This window comes from Cephus cinctus, unplaced genomic scaffold, assembly GCF_000341935.2.
Source record: "Cephus cinctus unplaced genomic scaffold, Ccin1 Ccin1_scaffold0093, whole genome shotgun sequence".
NCBI classification, from domain to species: domain Eukaryota; kingdom Metazoa; phylum Arthropoda; class Insecta; order Hymenoptera; family Cephidae; genus Cephus; species Cephus cinctus.
In genome coordinates this window covers 94,640-111,772 of record NW_014332832.1, presented here as the reverse complement: position 1 = coordinate 111,772, position 17,133 = coordinate 94,640, and the positions used below count along the sequence as shown (strand labels likewise).

At 47.5% G+C, this 17,133-nt stretch overlaps 1 protein-coding gene across 1 annotated transcript in view; it reads right to left on the bottom strand.

The window, feature by feature from the left end:
* Nucleotides 1-17,133, bottom strand: part of LOC107274402 (transmembrane and TPR repeat-containing protein CG4341) — a 76,208-nt gene that overhangs the window by 21,278 nt on the left and 37,797 nt on the right. Inside the window, exons 2-5 of the mRNA XM_015753510.2 lie at nucleotides 6,866-7,106; nucleotides 6,499-6,792; nucleotides 4,594-5,401; nucleotides 3,356-3,470 (exon numbers count right to left, since the gene is read on the bottom strand). Of these exons, the coding sequence (XP_015608996.1) occupies nucleotides 3,356-3,470; nucleotides 4,594-5,401; nucleotides 6,499-6,792; nucleotides 6,866-7,106 (1,458 nt within the window). The remainder of the gene's footprint in view (nucleotides 1-3,355; nucleotides 3,471-4,593; nucleotides 5,402-6,498; nucleotides 6,793-6,865; nucleotides 7,107-17,133) is intronic.

Here is a 17,133-nt window from a genome sequence, read left to right as displayed (position 1 = left end):
CTCTCTCTCTCTCTCTCTCTCTCTCTCTCTCTCTCTCTCTCTCTCTCTCTCTCCTTCTCCCTCTGTCTCTCTCTCGGTCTCCATCGTTATGTCTCGTAGCATCGAACCTCATGAGTGACTGCTGACTAATTAGCTCAATCCGATAGGTGCGAAAACTCATGTTCTTCGTTATCCCGAACCCGAGTGAACATCTGTGGATACCCCCATTAACATCAAAGAGACTATGGAGGATCGAGGGTTACGTTATCACCTTTCTGATGATGTATGATTATCGAATTTCTCGTAAAAGGCTTATTAGATAACGCGTAAAGATAATTATACAGAGACATACGTGTAAAGTATATTCAACGTTGACCTTTGCCCTTTCCCACCTTCCTTTGTCCCTTATGACTTAGCCTCCCGCTTTCATATTTACCGACTAATTAATTAATGGGATCTAGTTTACCGACAACGGACGAACCGAGAGTCAAGAATCTTCCGTAAGATCAAGGAGATTACTCCATTTCCGGGTTCTGCTTATATTTCCTCTTCGGTCGTATCCGTCCTCCTTATCCTCATATTTTTCCTCCTCGTTTTCTTCGTTAGGTCGGTACCGGCTGAACGGATACTTTTTCATAAACGATCGGAAGGACGCTTATTGGCAAACGTTATATAAGGGTGGGACACGTGTCTTCTGTTTTCTGTAATCCTGACTAAAGTATCGGTGTTGGTTGGGAGGTGGTTCCATAAGTCTGTAATATTCTCTGGCAATGATTTCTTTTGTCGGTGTGGATGCACTTAAAGAGGTCGAATCTCATGGTTATGATTCCCAGTCAAAGTTTCTCAGTTTCATCCTCTACCCCTTTGAATTCCATCTTCGACCTCGCCCTATTCACCCCCCCCCCCCCCCCCCCCCCCCCCCCCCCCCCCCCCCCCCCCCCGCCCCCCCCCCCCCCCCCCCCCCCCCCCCCCCCCCCCCCCCCCCCCCCCCCCCCCCCCCCCCCCCCCCCCCCCCCCCCCCCCCCCCCCCCCCCCCCCCCCCCCCCCCCCCCCCCCCCCCCCCCCCCCCCCCCCCCCCCCCCCCCCCCCCCCCCCCCCCCCCCCCCCCCCCCCCCCCCCCCCCCCCCCCCCCCCCCCCCCCCCCCCCCCCCCCCCCCCCCCCCCCCCCCCCCCCCCCCACGCCGCCGACGTCACAGTCCACCGCAGTCCTCCCCAGTTAAAGACAGTTTACATTTTTACGAGGCTCATTCTCGCCGCACGGTTAGTTCCTCTTCCGGCCGTTTGACTCGGGCAAGAAGTTTTGGCCTTGCTCACCGTCCCCATGTCTAACCATCATCCCTCTGTCTTTTTTCCTCTACCCTCGTACCTATTCTCAGCCTCTATCCAGAAAACTGCTACCCGAGGTCCCATCTCTTTTCCCAGGAACTATAGCAATTTCTGAATACCGTACCGTCTACTGCTTTTCCTAGACGCTATGGCTCTTTTCGAAGTCAGGCCAAGTCCTCCCCCTGGTCCCCGGTCGCCCTCGTCAGGTCCCTCTCACAAGCTGTGCCAAACAAGAGGCTCCCACTGTACCCTGTAAAACTTTTGGCGTTAGAAAAAGGAAAATTTCGAAAGTATCTCCCCAGAACAGTCTTTCCATTCAATCGTAACTCAAAATCCCTGTTCCGTAACCCTTTGGGTTCAATTACATATATATTATCAAATAAAACCCTTGGAGCCACATGGAACATTCTAGAACTTCATCAACGCCGGACTTCATCAGCGAAGATCCGCATGGTAAAATTGCCAGACTGACATATCGCTCGGATCCGAAACGGCGCTGGAGCGTCGCGACGCTGCGACGTCGTTATTAGGGATCCCCAGTGTTATGCTCCGCTTGCATTCCGCGTCCACAGGGCACGCGAAGTCTCTCTTGCCATCCCGGCCAGGAATAGGTAACCTGGACAGTCCTGGTATGCAAATGCCTGGTCCGTACAATCAAAGCTCAACGGCGATACATATTCAAGTGGTCAGCAGACAAACAGACTGGGTGCAAACGGTACGACAGTGCCATCTACATGCACCCTTGTACATGGTATATATGTATATATATAAACAGACAGGATAACGGATCTCCAGCATTCCTATATGAAACGCCAAGGGCAGGAAGACATTCTGACGGTACCCGAGAGCTCGTCAATTTCCCATTTGATTTGAGATAACCTGGATGCTCATGACGTACCCACGTATGTACCAGCTTATCAGCCCTTTGATCATTTTAATTTCAACATCTTCCGGTGACACTTCGTTAACGACGGAACGTAATAATCCGAACTCACATACCTCGTACCGTCACTGCTGCCAACCTCATACGTGTGGTACCACGCTGAAAGCGCTTCCAGAGTGTTTGCGAATCCAAACCTCAACATCATTTCGAGTCCCAGAAGTGGTTGGCCAGTTTGCCACGCCGTGGGGTTGGCAGTGCGAGGGCAAATGATCGATGTCCGGAAGGGACGCGGGTGGAAGCTTATCTGAGCGTGCAGGCGGCTTGTGTGTTTACTCATGGCGGAGCTGCTGCCGGTTTATGATGCTACTGTGGCCCATTGGTGAGGTCGAGGTTGACGTCGGGTAACGTCGTTAGGGAACCACTGGCTCTGGTCTAACCTGGTCTCATCCTCGGAGCCTATATCGCGTCTCACAGGCGGGCAGTAGCCTTTTCCCATCACGGACGTAGCTGCGATAGACTCTTGGAGCGGTCGCGTCGAGTCGACCCAGATAATGGGTATGTCGTCGGGACGTCGGTGAGACGCCCTAGCTCACCTACCTATATCCTGTGCCGAGTGGCTAGGTTAGCTACTCTGGATAGTACCTAGGTGGTACCTACCCAGAAGAGCTTATCGCGAGGCTCCAGTGTGCAGGGGAGGTGCAACTGGTATACTGTGGTCGGCTTATCGACTTCGTGGCTTACTCCACTATGACTGGAGAACTACCCCTTCGTCCGCGAGGGTGAATGTCGAGCGAGAAATATGGATCGAACGGAAACAGTTTAGCTCGAGCGAGAAATGCACCGAGTGCATCTACGGAGGGTAAATCGTGGTGGGGGTAGAGGTATGTGGTAGAGGGGTTGGAAAAAGAATCATCCCTTACGGCAGAAGCTCGGTTACTCTTACTGTATAGGGGTACAGATATAATGTAACGTATTGCCATACATGCTTCTTGCACGGGTCAGGAATTTATCTTGCGCTACGCATCGGTACGTTCTGCACTGCGAGGGAGGGTGGACGGTTGGGGGTGCGGAGGAAAATGAAGAAAATAAATAAAAGACACTATCGGAAATGGATGAAGAGGAATTTCTCATCGGATACTTCGGTCGAGGATGTTTCATTACACTTACAGGTTGTAGTGGACGTCCGCCATGTTGGGTCTGTGTCTAAGGGCTTGTACGAAGGCTTCCTCTGCCTCTGATACTCGTCCCTGAGCACTCAGTACGCTTCCCAAATTTCCGTAGGCTGAAAGCAAACAATAATAATAATAATATATAATAATACAATGTATTATATTTATTATTACACAAAGTAGGCTTTTCTTTATTTCATTTCTCAATATTGAGAACTTCTGCTTTTGTCAGTTTCTCTTGTTCGCTCATAATTTCGCAAGGAGTCCTAACCTAACAGGGTAAGATCGTGGGGAGGGGATTTATTTTCGCCGTAGGGATTCACATTAGAGAAGAGAGAGAGAGAGAGAGAGAGAGAGAGAGAGAGAGAGAGCCAGTCGCGATACGCCGATGCCAATAAAATATTGACATTCTACCCTCCTTGCTGGGTGTTATTTACGAGCGATAAACCCAGCAGGACCAGGAAGTTCGCTAGAGTCCCTTCTGCCTGTCCCTTCCTATCCGATAGAGGGTGCAATGGGTAGAGTAAATTTGGTCAGGATAATTTTGTAGGAGGGAATCAGGATCGCTTCTTAAGCTTCTGATAAACGCGTATACACCGACGCAGTATGACAGTTGTGTGTGCGCGTTACGTACGGGTATATTGTGCACAGGAGACTACGAGAAATTAGAGTAGCGTAACGCGTGTACACGCAGTTAAATCAACGAGCGTTACGGGTAGAGTAGAGAAGTGGCGCCCGCCGACCTGAGCCAACAGAATGCAAATTTATTTCCCGAAGCAGAGGCTGTTAACACGGTAACACGCAATTTCTGTCGGCGCAATTAAAATACGCGAGCGTGGCGGCCCGTTGCCGCACCTCGCGTGACCGCCTTCCACTACACACCCTGCACTATCGTCCAGAGGGAAGATTAAAAACGAAAAATGTGTTGCGAGCACCACCGCGAGCCCTCTTCTCTCTAGCGGCACTGTTATTTCGTTGATAGGCGGCCATATTCTTGCTTCCTTTTATTTCCATCCCCTCGACCCCACAATTCCCTTCAGCCGCATGTGACCTACTCTTTGCGTCGATGAAAAAAAAGAAAAAAAAAAAAAAAAAAAAAAAAAAAAAAAAAAAAAAAAAAAAAAAAAAAAAAAAATTAGACCGGCGATACAATAACGTCGAAACTCAAAAGACAAAAATTGATTATCTTTGTTGATTATTATTTTTCCAAAAAATTACCTAAAAATATTTCTTTACCTTTTGGCGGATTCACATGAAGCGCCGATCTGTAGAGACTCTCCTCGTCGTACCAGTCGAGATTTCTTCTGAGTGTCTTGGCTGACATGATAGCTAGTAGAAGAGCCGTTATCAGTAGCACAGCCCTGCCCCAGGCTCTTGAGATTCTTCTGGCGACACGATAAGCCCCAGCAACGGCTGCACCGATTAGGAGACAGGAACCGACACTGGGTAAGTAGAGAACGCGCTCCGCGATGACGAAGCCGACGTAGAAAAGAAGATTGCTGGCTGGTAAAAAGGGAAGAGCCAGGAAGCCGATGGAGGTGGCCACGGCAGCAGGGAAGGTCGTGCTCGGGAAGGATATTGGCTTCTTGGGGCAGTAACAGACGCCGATGGGACCGTTGTTGTTGTTTGCTGCACGGCATCTGTCTGTATGGCAGCCGGTCCTTCTGCCGGAGCAGACGGGACACCTCGAGGATGATCCTCCGCGTAGTCCTCGGGCTGCCCAAAGTCCAGCTCCTGCTAAAGCGGCGTAGAGGCAAGCTGACTCTAGGTTGCGCGGGTCCCGGAGACTGGTGATCCTGGGCACAGCATCCATGGACCAGTCGAAGCTCAGAGTACTGGGACAGAGCAGCATTCTGGCGCTGACGGCTGGTAGATAGAGGAAGGTCAGACCACGGACCAGCCTTGATGGATGTCTAGCTATGGGGTTGTCAGCACTGGCAAACTCCGGAGGAGCGCCACCCACTTTCAATCTGCCCAGGACCAGGAGCAGCAACCCTCCTGAGAGGACGCTCACGCTGCGACGTCTTGTCCAGCCGCTTGTACCCTGGAACAAGGATATTCGATAGTTAGACCCCAGTGCAAGCTGAGCTGTTTCAACAGCTCTACCTCGTTTCTAATTTCATAGTATAAATCAGTGATGGGTATAAACCAGCGTTCTCTCTTTGCGATTCAAGTACCCTCTTCTGATAAGAGCACGGAGGCTAAAGAGATCGCGATAAAGGGAATATGGAAATAGGTGCACGACACGTTATGCGACATACTCTAACATTTCCAATTTCGAAGACCATGGTGCTCGCACTTCCATGCCTCCTAGATCATACATAATGGCTGCCTATTGTGATGCAAAGTTTGGAGGCTGGTCGACGATACCCAGCGGCAAACCCTGCGAAGTGCCGGAACCCACTGCCTGAAGGGTGGCCCACTTCCGAGAGGCAATGAACTGCCCAGAACTCCATAGACCCAGAAGGAAGGTCTTCACGCGTTATTAGGAAGGTTATCGTAGCCGATTAATGCCAGACTGAAGATATTCGAGAAGACGTTATACCCCGCACTGGAAAGGGTCTCGAGAAGCGCTAGGAGATGCGAACGACCCTTGGCATCCCTCCAACCCTCTGTAGGGGGTCGACATGCATCACCCTAGGCGTCTGGTGCACCCAGCGCATCCGGATGGGCGTGCGGGGGGTAGCGGCGTTACTCCTGCAGTCTGTGGAGGAGTCGAGCCGGAGGTGGCGAAGCTGCTGGTGCTGGTTGCTGTAGGAGCTGGAAATTGGAGGATGAGGTTGAGGGAGGTGGAGAACGTATGGCAGCAGGGAGGCTCGTGCATCAGTTCCCTGTCCTAGCCACGCTGCAACCACCTCCACTACCAGAACCACCACGAGCAACGCTATAACCACCAACGCACAGGACCGTGTAGCGGCGCCAGCATCATCAGCAACCTCATCGCCCTCAACAGCGTCACCTCCCGGCATCCCGACGTTTCGTAAGCTTGGATTGTTTTCACCTCCAGCACCGCACGCCCGTCATGCAAATTGAAACGCAGCAAGACTTGAGCAATTTCACGGATCGTCTGGCGGCTGCTGTCGTTTTTCCTGCCACCTCCCGCTACTTCACTCTTCTACGCGCAACACGAAGTGCTCTCACCTTTCTATCGGGCTCCCCGCGGCACACCTCCCACAGGAGGCACAGAGCCAGGGACGAGATACCGGTCTCCTTGGCCAGGGTGGCCAAGATGGAGGATACCAACGTCACGGCTAGCGGGATGGGCGAGCGACTCTCGGCAGAGTGCGCTGCGTACGCCAGGAAGGCGATCAGGGTTAGAAGGCAGGCCAGTAGATCGGCACGACCTACGATCCCAGCTACGGCCTCACTGTGAATCGGATGAACGGCGAAGAGGAGACCAGCTATGGCCTGCGCTAGATTCTGCCCCGGTAAGATCTGAAATAAAAGATAAATACTCTTAAATACACCTATCCCGTATCCAAGCGTTATCCCTGATATAAATATTAACCTTCCTCGCCGCCCTAACAACCAGACCAGCACAGGCTGCGTGGAGAGCGACGTTCACGAGATGATAGCCTCGAGGGTCCAAACCACCGAGGAGATGATTAAGCCGAAAAGTGGCTACACAAAGGGGTCTATAGCTCCCATGGGAACCGCGCTCACGTAACGGAGTACCCCAGAAGTCGTCCTCGAGCAGTCTGCTCCAGGGTGAAGTTGGCAACAGATCAGGATTCGTCAGTATGGCTCTTCTGTAATAAAACAAAATAAAAAGTCCCTTTAACTTCGTGAGTGCCAAAAATATTAAATCAAAGATCCGATCGAGTGTCGCTAATAGTAATCGTAGTGCCTCCTGCTGAACTCTCATTAGGGACCACGACTGAAAGACGAGTATCAGGAATGTCCCTTTACGGAAATTAACATGCAGACGCTTCAGTGCTTTCACTGGTGTGCGAGAGTCTCTTGAAGAAAGTAGCTTCGAGTGTCCTCTCGGCATCGCTCGACTCTAAACCGCTTATAATATTAATCGTACTACCCCCGCAGCCCTCAGGAAACGAGACTGCTCCTTCTCCTTGATGAAGTAAAGGATCCTTGCCACTTTTACCACGCAGCCTTTTTTTTCAATAGCTATATATACTAAAGGGGATGAAGGGGTATACATATAAGTGGAATAGAAAAGCGTCGTAGAGGGCGAGTGGGGATACGGGATGAGGAAAATAAGTAAAATATCGAGAAGGGAGGACGATCTGATACCATGGGGATGAAAGGGCCAAGAGGGGGAATATAACTCGCGAAAACGTTTCTAACCGTATATAAAGCGCCGAGTTATAACTGAATTCGACGAAGCTTCCCGTCAAAGTTACGAAAAGCATTTTGTCCGAGGAGCAAATCGTCGGATCGATATCGCATGAATTCGCAGAAGGCAAAACTGGCAAAAGTGCCATTGAGTGATGCATCGGGCACCTAACCCAACCTGACCCCAACAGCTACGTAATATCAAACTGACGTTTATTTAAAGAAAAACTCGTGGACCGGTCCCGATCAGTCTCATTCGTTCGGAGATTAATTCCGATGGTCCATTGGGAAGCTTTAACGATCCATAGGACGAAAAGCTCTGATCGACGAGATCAGCCATGTCCAACTGCGACGGCAGCCCGACGCGCTCGGATGCGACGTCGGTTTTAATTGACAATTAATATTCATGGGAGTGGATTGGCCGGCGAATAGGATCGGATGCTGCTGGACCACGTTGGCGCGAATGGGAGAGCATATCCTGCATCGTGGGGCAGGATATCGTAATTTCAGAAATGCGTCAGGAGAAAGGGTTTCCTTTTTTTTTCTTGTCACGATAGCCCCACTCGACGCTCTTCGTCCAGGTCGTACGTCAACGACAGGACGTTAAAGGACGATGCGATTGGAAATGCCAATAGTCATTCTCGAATATAAAGACGGGTTTTCCGGGATTTCGTCCTTGGAGTGAGATGCTGGATCCTTGATTCAGGACGATGCCCGACGTCGGGCGTCTATTCTCAATTGCCTTCTCCTACCCACTGGGTAGTCCCGACGTTATTGCCTTCGGGAGAAGAGTTAGAGTCCTTGCTGGAATCATCCTTGGGATTTGTATGTATATATATATATATGTACTTTCAGGATATAAAAGATTCTCTACGATTATGCGTCGATCGATATCCTGTGTTACCGTCCTGGACACGTTAACACAGTCGTCTACGACGTCGAGCCAATTGTACCGTTAACGAGCTCGACGACGTCGCTTCAATCGATGTAAACAGCCTTATTAGCTGTGGCCGTTGCTAGTCTTGTGTGACGAGGGGACAAAAAAAAAAGAAGAAAAAAAGAAAAAAAATTGTCTCGTAAATCAAACGAGTGGGATTCGAGTCTGGCTGGAAACAGCAGGGAAACGCAGCTTTTATTGGAAACCCAATAGCCTGGCAGGCAGCACTCTGTCCCTACAGCCATTCGGTTCGACGTCAACGTCACTGTCAACGTCAATACCGACGTCGACGTCGATGTGGTTGCAAAAAAGAATCGTCGGCATATGCTCTCCATCGCGTACCGATTTGATGCGCGATATGTGACTGGAAATATTCATTCTTGCGATTTTGACTGACATTTTGGTCTGGGTAATTTTTCTTTTTTTTTTTTTTTCTAGCACTTTTTATCTTTGTATACGTCAATAATTTTCCTGGTCTGATGCGCTCTTGATATATGGGTATTAGTGTATTATCATATTGTAGCTATGTGCATATGATATTCTATTGTATCATCACAAAGCCACTTTAGGGTGGCAATATTCTAGTTTACTGAAAGACCAATGAAATGCTGGTGAACGACCGATTTATATTGGGTTTATCTTCCTTTGGGAAACTTATAAAAGCCTGAATCACACTAGCATACGAATACTTTGTGAATTTAGCTCGATTTCTTTTAACCGTTAGATATATTGTATTCAGATATTATGCTTTTCATTGAATTTCCAAAGGGAAAAGAAAATCGACGAAATATAGAACAAGGTTTTTATTCCTGGGTTTCGTATCATTTTGACGAATTGAAAATTTGGCAAATTAACGAAAATAATAAAATTTCTGTATTCCTGGAAACGACGATGTACCAGGTAATGTAATTAATTTTTTTTTTTCCTCTGCAAAGGATAGTAATGTAAATATGTACAGTACATATGGTCTTTTTTAATGAGATAATGGATCCATATGGAAACACAAAGGCACACCCAATATGAAGGAAAACTGTTGCGATATTTTAATTAAACTGATGGAATATAATTTCAATTAATTTGTAGTAATTAATAATATCATCGTGAGATACGTAGTCTAGGTTAAAATTTTTTTTTCAATTTTAATATTTATATTGATCATTGAATTATTTTTATCTACAGAGCTGCAATCTAAACCATTATCACTGCTTGTATCGAATTTTCTATTCGCTTCTCCCGGGAGATGAAATTCTGCATAATACAATTGCCCGGCATTCGCTTTCCGGTCCCTTTCATCTTTGTTAAAGTAACTGAAAGTCAGAATCTAATTTCTATTTGTACATTCGCGATGGCTGAACAGAAATAGAAACGTAGCCAAAGGTAAATCGTAGGATCAGTCGAGATAAACTCCGCAATTCCACAGCCTCTTCAAACAGACTTGACATAAATGAGTAATCCAGTGTACACTTATATACACGCTAATCCAAGATGAATTCTGGACCAGGCAGCTGCACAGCAAATGACAACATATATAGTAAACAGTATGGCGTTGAAAATTGTACACATTTATTATTTTCTTTTACCGACCGAGTGGCAGGAAGTTCGTTTAATATTTCTATAGAGTGCTCGGCGACGGTCGATAAAACAGAAAAAAAGTTTACAGAAAAAAAAATCTTGAGAAACTACCAACTTCCTCAGACAATACTAACAAATCTCCATTCATACTGATTGGCGCGTTGGAAATTTTATTAACCATGATCGTGCCTTTTAAATTTACTTAGTCTTCCCTCCGGAGCAAAAATCCATTACGATTTGAAATTCGCAACTGTACTGCATATACATACATATATGCTCGTCACGATTTCTGAAAGAAAACGAAAAAAAAAAAAAAAAAACAATATTTACAATAAACGAAGAAACGACAAAATAAAACGTGAATCAAAGCCAAACAGAAGTAAATATAATTTTACAATTTCCATTACCAACCTCGACGCTACATTTTTACCTCGTTCTCAAATTTCTCACGAACCACCACATAAGCCGCGTAAGATTCACAATTTACATATCGCAGCCAATCCGCCATTTGCGCTCGATTTCCCAAGGTAAACTATACGTGAATCGAATACAGCATCCTACGGAAATTCAAAGATCGTTCAGCGGTAGCTATAGTCTGAAAAGTATCACATCTACTATACCTATATACAATAAATACACTCATATATCTATATACCCTATGGAATATTACTTACAGATTAAACCAAAGGCTATAGACCTTTCCCGTTACTTTACCTGACATATTTATCTTCTCATTTAACGTACCTGTTGGCCCCACTAACTTGAACGCAGCGAGCAGTGAAATTTAATTTCCAGGACAAATAATTGGAAAGCGTTTAGCGGCCGGCTCAAGAATTATTGGTCGACCTGTCAGCCATGAGCACGAGGTTAACTCCCGACCCCTCGCCAGCTCAGCTCACAGAAATGAATTAATAAATTACAGGGGGCGTTCGATGAAAATGACTATTGATTCTATCACGAACGGCAGGAGGGCCCGAGGGGAAGGGTTGCGATATTAAAAGCAAGCGATGATTAATCTGCCACCGACGCTCCATGAGAACCGACCTTTCACCTTTAGCCTTAAGCTACCCAACAGGGAGTCGAGGGTGCGACGGGGGTTCGAGGATTGGATTTTGAAAATTTCAGATATTGCTCCCAATCAGCCGTCGAAATCCGTCCAAGAGAAACCGGAAGTAGTGGTCCTTTTTTTTTTATCAAAATTGTATAATCTAGATCACCCTTGTCAAACTAGCTACCCCAATTTACCATAGAGAAACTCTTGGACGAGGACGCTGGTTGGCCGACAGAATGCTTAATTACGATATCCCTGATTGCTGTGCGATTCTCTTGAATACTAATGAATTTGAGGAATCCTGTACGTGCTTAACTTCGGGTTATCAATAATCTCTTAGTATGGCTGATATATACGAAAGAGACGAATATAAGGGATATGGCTGTGATATTGTTGTAGAGGCAAAACGGGGAATTGGTACGATGAAATCTATATATAGAGACACTGTACAGTATGGGTTATAGTATAGCACAGGGTAAACATTGTTACACGAATTCATAGAACTTAATGGTATATTGTTATCACTACTGATGGGAAATGATTTCGGTGCTGATTATCTCCGTGAGAGTATCTCGAGTTAGACGCCGCTAGACGGGCGTCGGCGTCGATTGTAATTTCGACTGGATGCTTCAAGGGCGAAGCGTTTCGTTCATATCGAATGAGTTTACTACCCTGGCAATGGGATAACCTTTATCGGGTCTTACGAGAGAGACGTAATGCTGCGTTAGAAGTCCTGAAGTAATATATGGTAGCTTTCCTCGAGGAAACCTAAACGAAGGATAAATTGTTCGTTGTTTGTCATGGGTATATTAGTATTTCTCGAGGAGTCACCATTTATGAATGGACCTGTACCGAACTCGTCTTCAAGACGATCTGCAGTCTCAAACTGCCTCTTCTTACCCCTAAATTCATCCCTTAACCAGTTTCGTCCGTGATACTAGATTTTCTAGAGGTTAGTTCTGCTCGGAGGTCCGGCAAAGACTGGGTTCAGGAAGTTGAGAAATTTACTGGTAGCGACCTGAAGGAGGGCGGGGGGGGGGTAAAACGACCCTTAATTTTAGAGAAAAGTTGTTCAGTGACCCCGAGGGTATATCCAGACAGTTGACAAGTTGCGAAAGGCTCTTGGTGTTTGGTCTTAGAAAATTACTAAGGGTGGTTTTACGTAACACCGTAGAAGAGAGCAACCCCTAGTTTGTCTCCTTTGTAAAATTGCGGTAGAGGATGGTATCTATTTTTTTATTCTCGCGAAGACGATGGGTCCTGTCTATATCTACCCTGAGACTTTCCAGCGAAATGAGGAAAGGGGTGGAAGGAGGAGGAGGGTACCGTAGATGGATAAGCGTCGTAGAGCGAGGGGTCGCAAGGAGGGGGTGGCTGGCCGGGGGTTTGCCGAGGGCCAAATAAATACCTAGGTAAATCGTCCGGAAAAGTCATTCCATCCCCTGGCGATCGACTTACGAACTCTTCTCGCCCGTTCGCCAATCACACGGGTCCTTTTCATTCGGTCTCACCGGAGAATCGATGACTTTTCCACCCTCTATTAAGTTTCATCCCCTACCTCGCGTTCTTACTGTTTACCCTTGGCAGAGCCTCTCGGATGCCTCGGAGCCTTCATTACGAATGCAGGAATCTCTTTGAGAATATAGATGACTGAAAGAGTAGCGGTAAATTCTGGATGACGCGTAAGGGGGTGGTTCTCGACGATACACAAATTGATCTATCCCCCTGGTGGCGTGAACGGGCCTGCTTCGAGAGCGTGCCCGGAGGATCGAGGACCGGCCTAATAGAAACCCCTGACAGGGGGTCAATCTCCTAACAGCCGATACGGAAAGCTAACCCGCCTCCATCAATCACCACCCCCCCGACCTACCCTTGGTCCTAGCCTCTAACTCTACACGCCTACACCCCAATACCCATAGACCGTATTCTACCTTCAACCCCGGCTCCGTATATAGCCCCTATAAGGTAACCCTATAAACGGCAACGGAGTCAAGTCCACCCTTACGGAGTTGGGTCTGACTTAGCACACCTTGATTTCATCCCCTTGGTATTTAATCCCCCAGCACGTCAAACACATTGGAGGTCTATATAGCCAATCGACGCGTACGAAGCTGGGACAGCAAGTATTTTTATACACGGTACGGAGTACTCGTTCCCAAGGGATGATCCATATATCCATCCCCTGACTTATATCGATAGCCGCGCATAAAAAGCCTCCAGTGCCTCTTCTCAAGGCGCGACTTTAACGATGTCGTAAAATTAATACACTTTCTTTTTTTTACGAGCCCCTGGCGAGCTGCCACCGATCGTTCCATGAGAACTGGCCCGTGCCAGTGACTTTTCCTCAAATCCAAACCGCCTCGCACCCCCCCAGCACCCCCAAAAAACGTTAGCGACTGTACTCGGCGTAGACCATTTTCCCCGAGTTTCCCAATTCAGCATTTCCCGTTCCTCCCCGTTCGCGTCCGAGCTATTTCGGCTTGATTGGCCCCGCTTGATTATCGACTCGTCCTTTGACCTCTTGGAAGTTCACGTTGTTACCCCTGCCTCTTCTCGAGCAACCCCTGTCTTCGGATCTCGCGCCAGGACCAAGACAGACTGTTCCTTTGACTGTAGAAAAAAATATATATGAAAATCCAATAAATGGCGAGAAGAAAAAAAAGACTCATTTATTTCACCCTTAACTCGTCTTAACGTCGAGCCAAAAGCCACCTCGGGCAGGGTTGACGCTGTCGCACCGGGTATAACGATCGCGATGATGTGGGCGAGACTTGAGGAATTCTCGATATAATAACGTAAAGAGCGTCGGGGTGCCAGGTGCGACGTCACGTCCACGTTTCAACCCCTCGGGCCATTCAACGCGTTAGCTTTTATTATCGCCGGCTTTTAGACGGCTGACGTATACAAATCGTTACATATTCCCAACGTTATTGTCTTCCTTATAATGGCGATTGTTACCTAGTGCCGTTCAATCACACTTATTCAGCCATCCCCTAAAGTGTGAAATTCCCTCCGGATCATCCAGCCCCCTCGCCGCCCTATCACCTGTATAAGACAAATTATACGAGCGTCCAAAAGCCAAATTTCAGGCAGCGTTATATCGAACCGACTATACAATAGATATACGCACCGAGCTGTCATCCGGTACCTTGACTGGTCCAACTACAGCCCCTAGCCTGATATTTCACAACCCTCTCCTAGACCCATGTGGGAAACTCACCACTGATCGCCAGGTATCCCGCAATACCGAGAAATTCCTTGAGGCGGCTAGAATAGTTTGAATAGTTGCTCAACCGGATTAGCACCCCGACCCTCCCCCCTCGCGTCTTAAGATCCCTGACGTATCCTTGGAATATTGTTGGAGAATGTCAATACCATAGCCTAGTAATGCTTATACCCTCTGCCAAAATGTGTCTGTCATGTCATCCTAAGTTTGACAGTATTTTGACAGAATGGAAATCGCTTATCTATATATATATAGATGGGTGATGTTCTTTACGCTCCTCCATCAAGTGGAGCAGGTACTGTACGTTTTGGACGTATAGTTACTCCGTCTGTGTATACCTATATGTGATACGTATGACGTAACTGAATATATCTGCATACGTCATACCCGAGAGCGCTATCCAAACGGTTCCTGGGCTAATCCATAACGAGAACGTCAGGTGGCAGGCGCCAGGCAGCCTTTGTAAAACCCGACGGATACTCTGATATTCCGATACTGTATCGGAATAAAGCCGGGTCCGCAGGACCAAAACTGGCGCAGACGATACGACGACGCTCTTCGCGTGGGAGGACGCTGAAAACACGTCAGGACGATGATGAATCGCGTGCATCAACGCGATTACGAAATGCTCTCGTAAGTTCGCCGTGTGAGAGGGAGCCTTTAGAAAACGAACGAGAGGATATGTGTTTGACCTTACCCGATGTTAAAACAAGCCCAGTGCAGCTGTCAGTCTTACCAAAGTTGGCACAGAGTCCGCTCCCAAGATCGGCAGATCATTGTTTGACCGTGGGATTGATAACATTGGACCCAATCGACTACCGTCGCTCCTGGGACAATGCTGGGTTCACGCGTTTTTCAAAAATTGACATTCGACCTCGACCCAGTATCAGATACCATGAAAAACAGGAGGTACGAATTAGCAGACACGAAAGTCGTAAGAAATTTACATGGGTTGGCTGTCAAAGCCAGAACTTGCAGTGACGTTTAAAACGTCAAACGAAAAGCATCAGCAACGCGACGTCGAAGCTAGCTCAGCGTCAGTCGTAAATTGCGAATTCGGACGATATGGTTTATCCTACTGGAGTCAAGAAGCCGGGGCTGGGTTTGCTGATTATAGAAGGGGTAGCTGAAAAAATATATCGTCTCGAGATTCTCAGCGTTCAGGAAAAAGGTGGAATTCTGTATTCTCTTATTCTATATATACTGTGTATATATATATATATCTTGCTTTTAAGGGGTGTCGTGACACTGCAGATACCAGCATCCGCTCAGGCTCTTTGTACTCCTGTCAAATCATCCGCGTTCCGCTTGTATTCAATTGTATTCGAAATCGAGTCGATTCTGTTGAGTAACTCAGGACTCGGCAGCGTTCCACGGTGGTCTCGGTAAACCAGCCTTCGATCAAGTTCGCCAGGGAATGAGAGAATTCAAATACAAAAGTACGAGATACGTAATAGGATACTAAATGTGTGTATTCTATGGGTATACATAAAGAAGATGTGAACAGGAGCTTGCTAAGTAATTCTCTTGGTCCAAATGATCCAAGTTCCATGAATCAGTATAGCAAGAGTAGGAATAGTCTGACAGTCCGACTGAGAGAGACGGCGGTGCCTCGTAATGTCCGTTAGTCGAGTTGGAAGGGGTCTAACTAGGAGGGGGGGAAAGAGTGAGAGAGGGGGGATGAGAAAGAGACAAGACGAGGGTGGGAGGGGAATAAAAAGATGAAACGGTCCAGAGAATCCAGTAATTTCTGCAGCGAAGCTTGGAACGAGCTGGCACGGAATCGCATTGAAATCATCCGCATGAAGGGTCGGTGGGTGGAAGGTGGGGAGGGGCGGAGACGGAGAAGCGAAGGAAACGAGTTGCAGAGACGGAAAGGTGGAAAACTAGTAAGAAGGTGAAGTTCCAGGACGGTGGTGGTGCAGGGGGATGGATTTAGAATTGTAGCCTGGAGGGATGCTGGGGATCCTGCGGATGTCGGTGAAATCAAAGAAGAAGGCCTTGGGCCATCATTGGTATCAAGGGATGGGATGCCTAAAACAGAAATACATCATGCGAAACTTCATTTGGAAGTCTGGGACTTTTTAAATTACGGGACGACCCTTAAGTTACGAATGCGGTACGATTGCTCAAAGCTTTTTCTTGGTATCTTCGTGACTCTGACGTCAAGACTTCGGTATATTCTATTCTTTGTCCTTTGCCAGAATTCGACAAATTAGGGTCTGCCGATGTTCTCTTACATACCTTCTAAGTGGGTCTCAAAGTACCGTGTGTATATATATATATATATATATAGAGACATGGATAAAATATAAGAAAAGGATGTATATAGGTATATACCCAAGATAACGGCAAAGCGAGGCATCATTGATTGAGGCTTGATGCCGGAACTCGATACCGCGTTCCATTGCTAACTAGGGTGACTGCTAACGTGTGATAGCAGAGTGAAGGGGAACCGAAGGGAAAGTTATAGAACGGTGGACTGATGGGGTTGCTAGGAGAGTGGGTCTACCACAAAAAGGTAGAGAATAAGGTTGAAGCATCGAAAGTCCGGATCAAGTTGATGAAATGAAATGAGAAACTTGGAAAGTATGGCTGGCTAGCGGAGTAAGGCTTTCGGATAGCTTTAGGGGTCTTGCTGGGTGAACTGGAACGAGACTATACGTAGCCACCCTTAAGAAGGTTACGAGGAGAGGA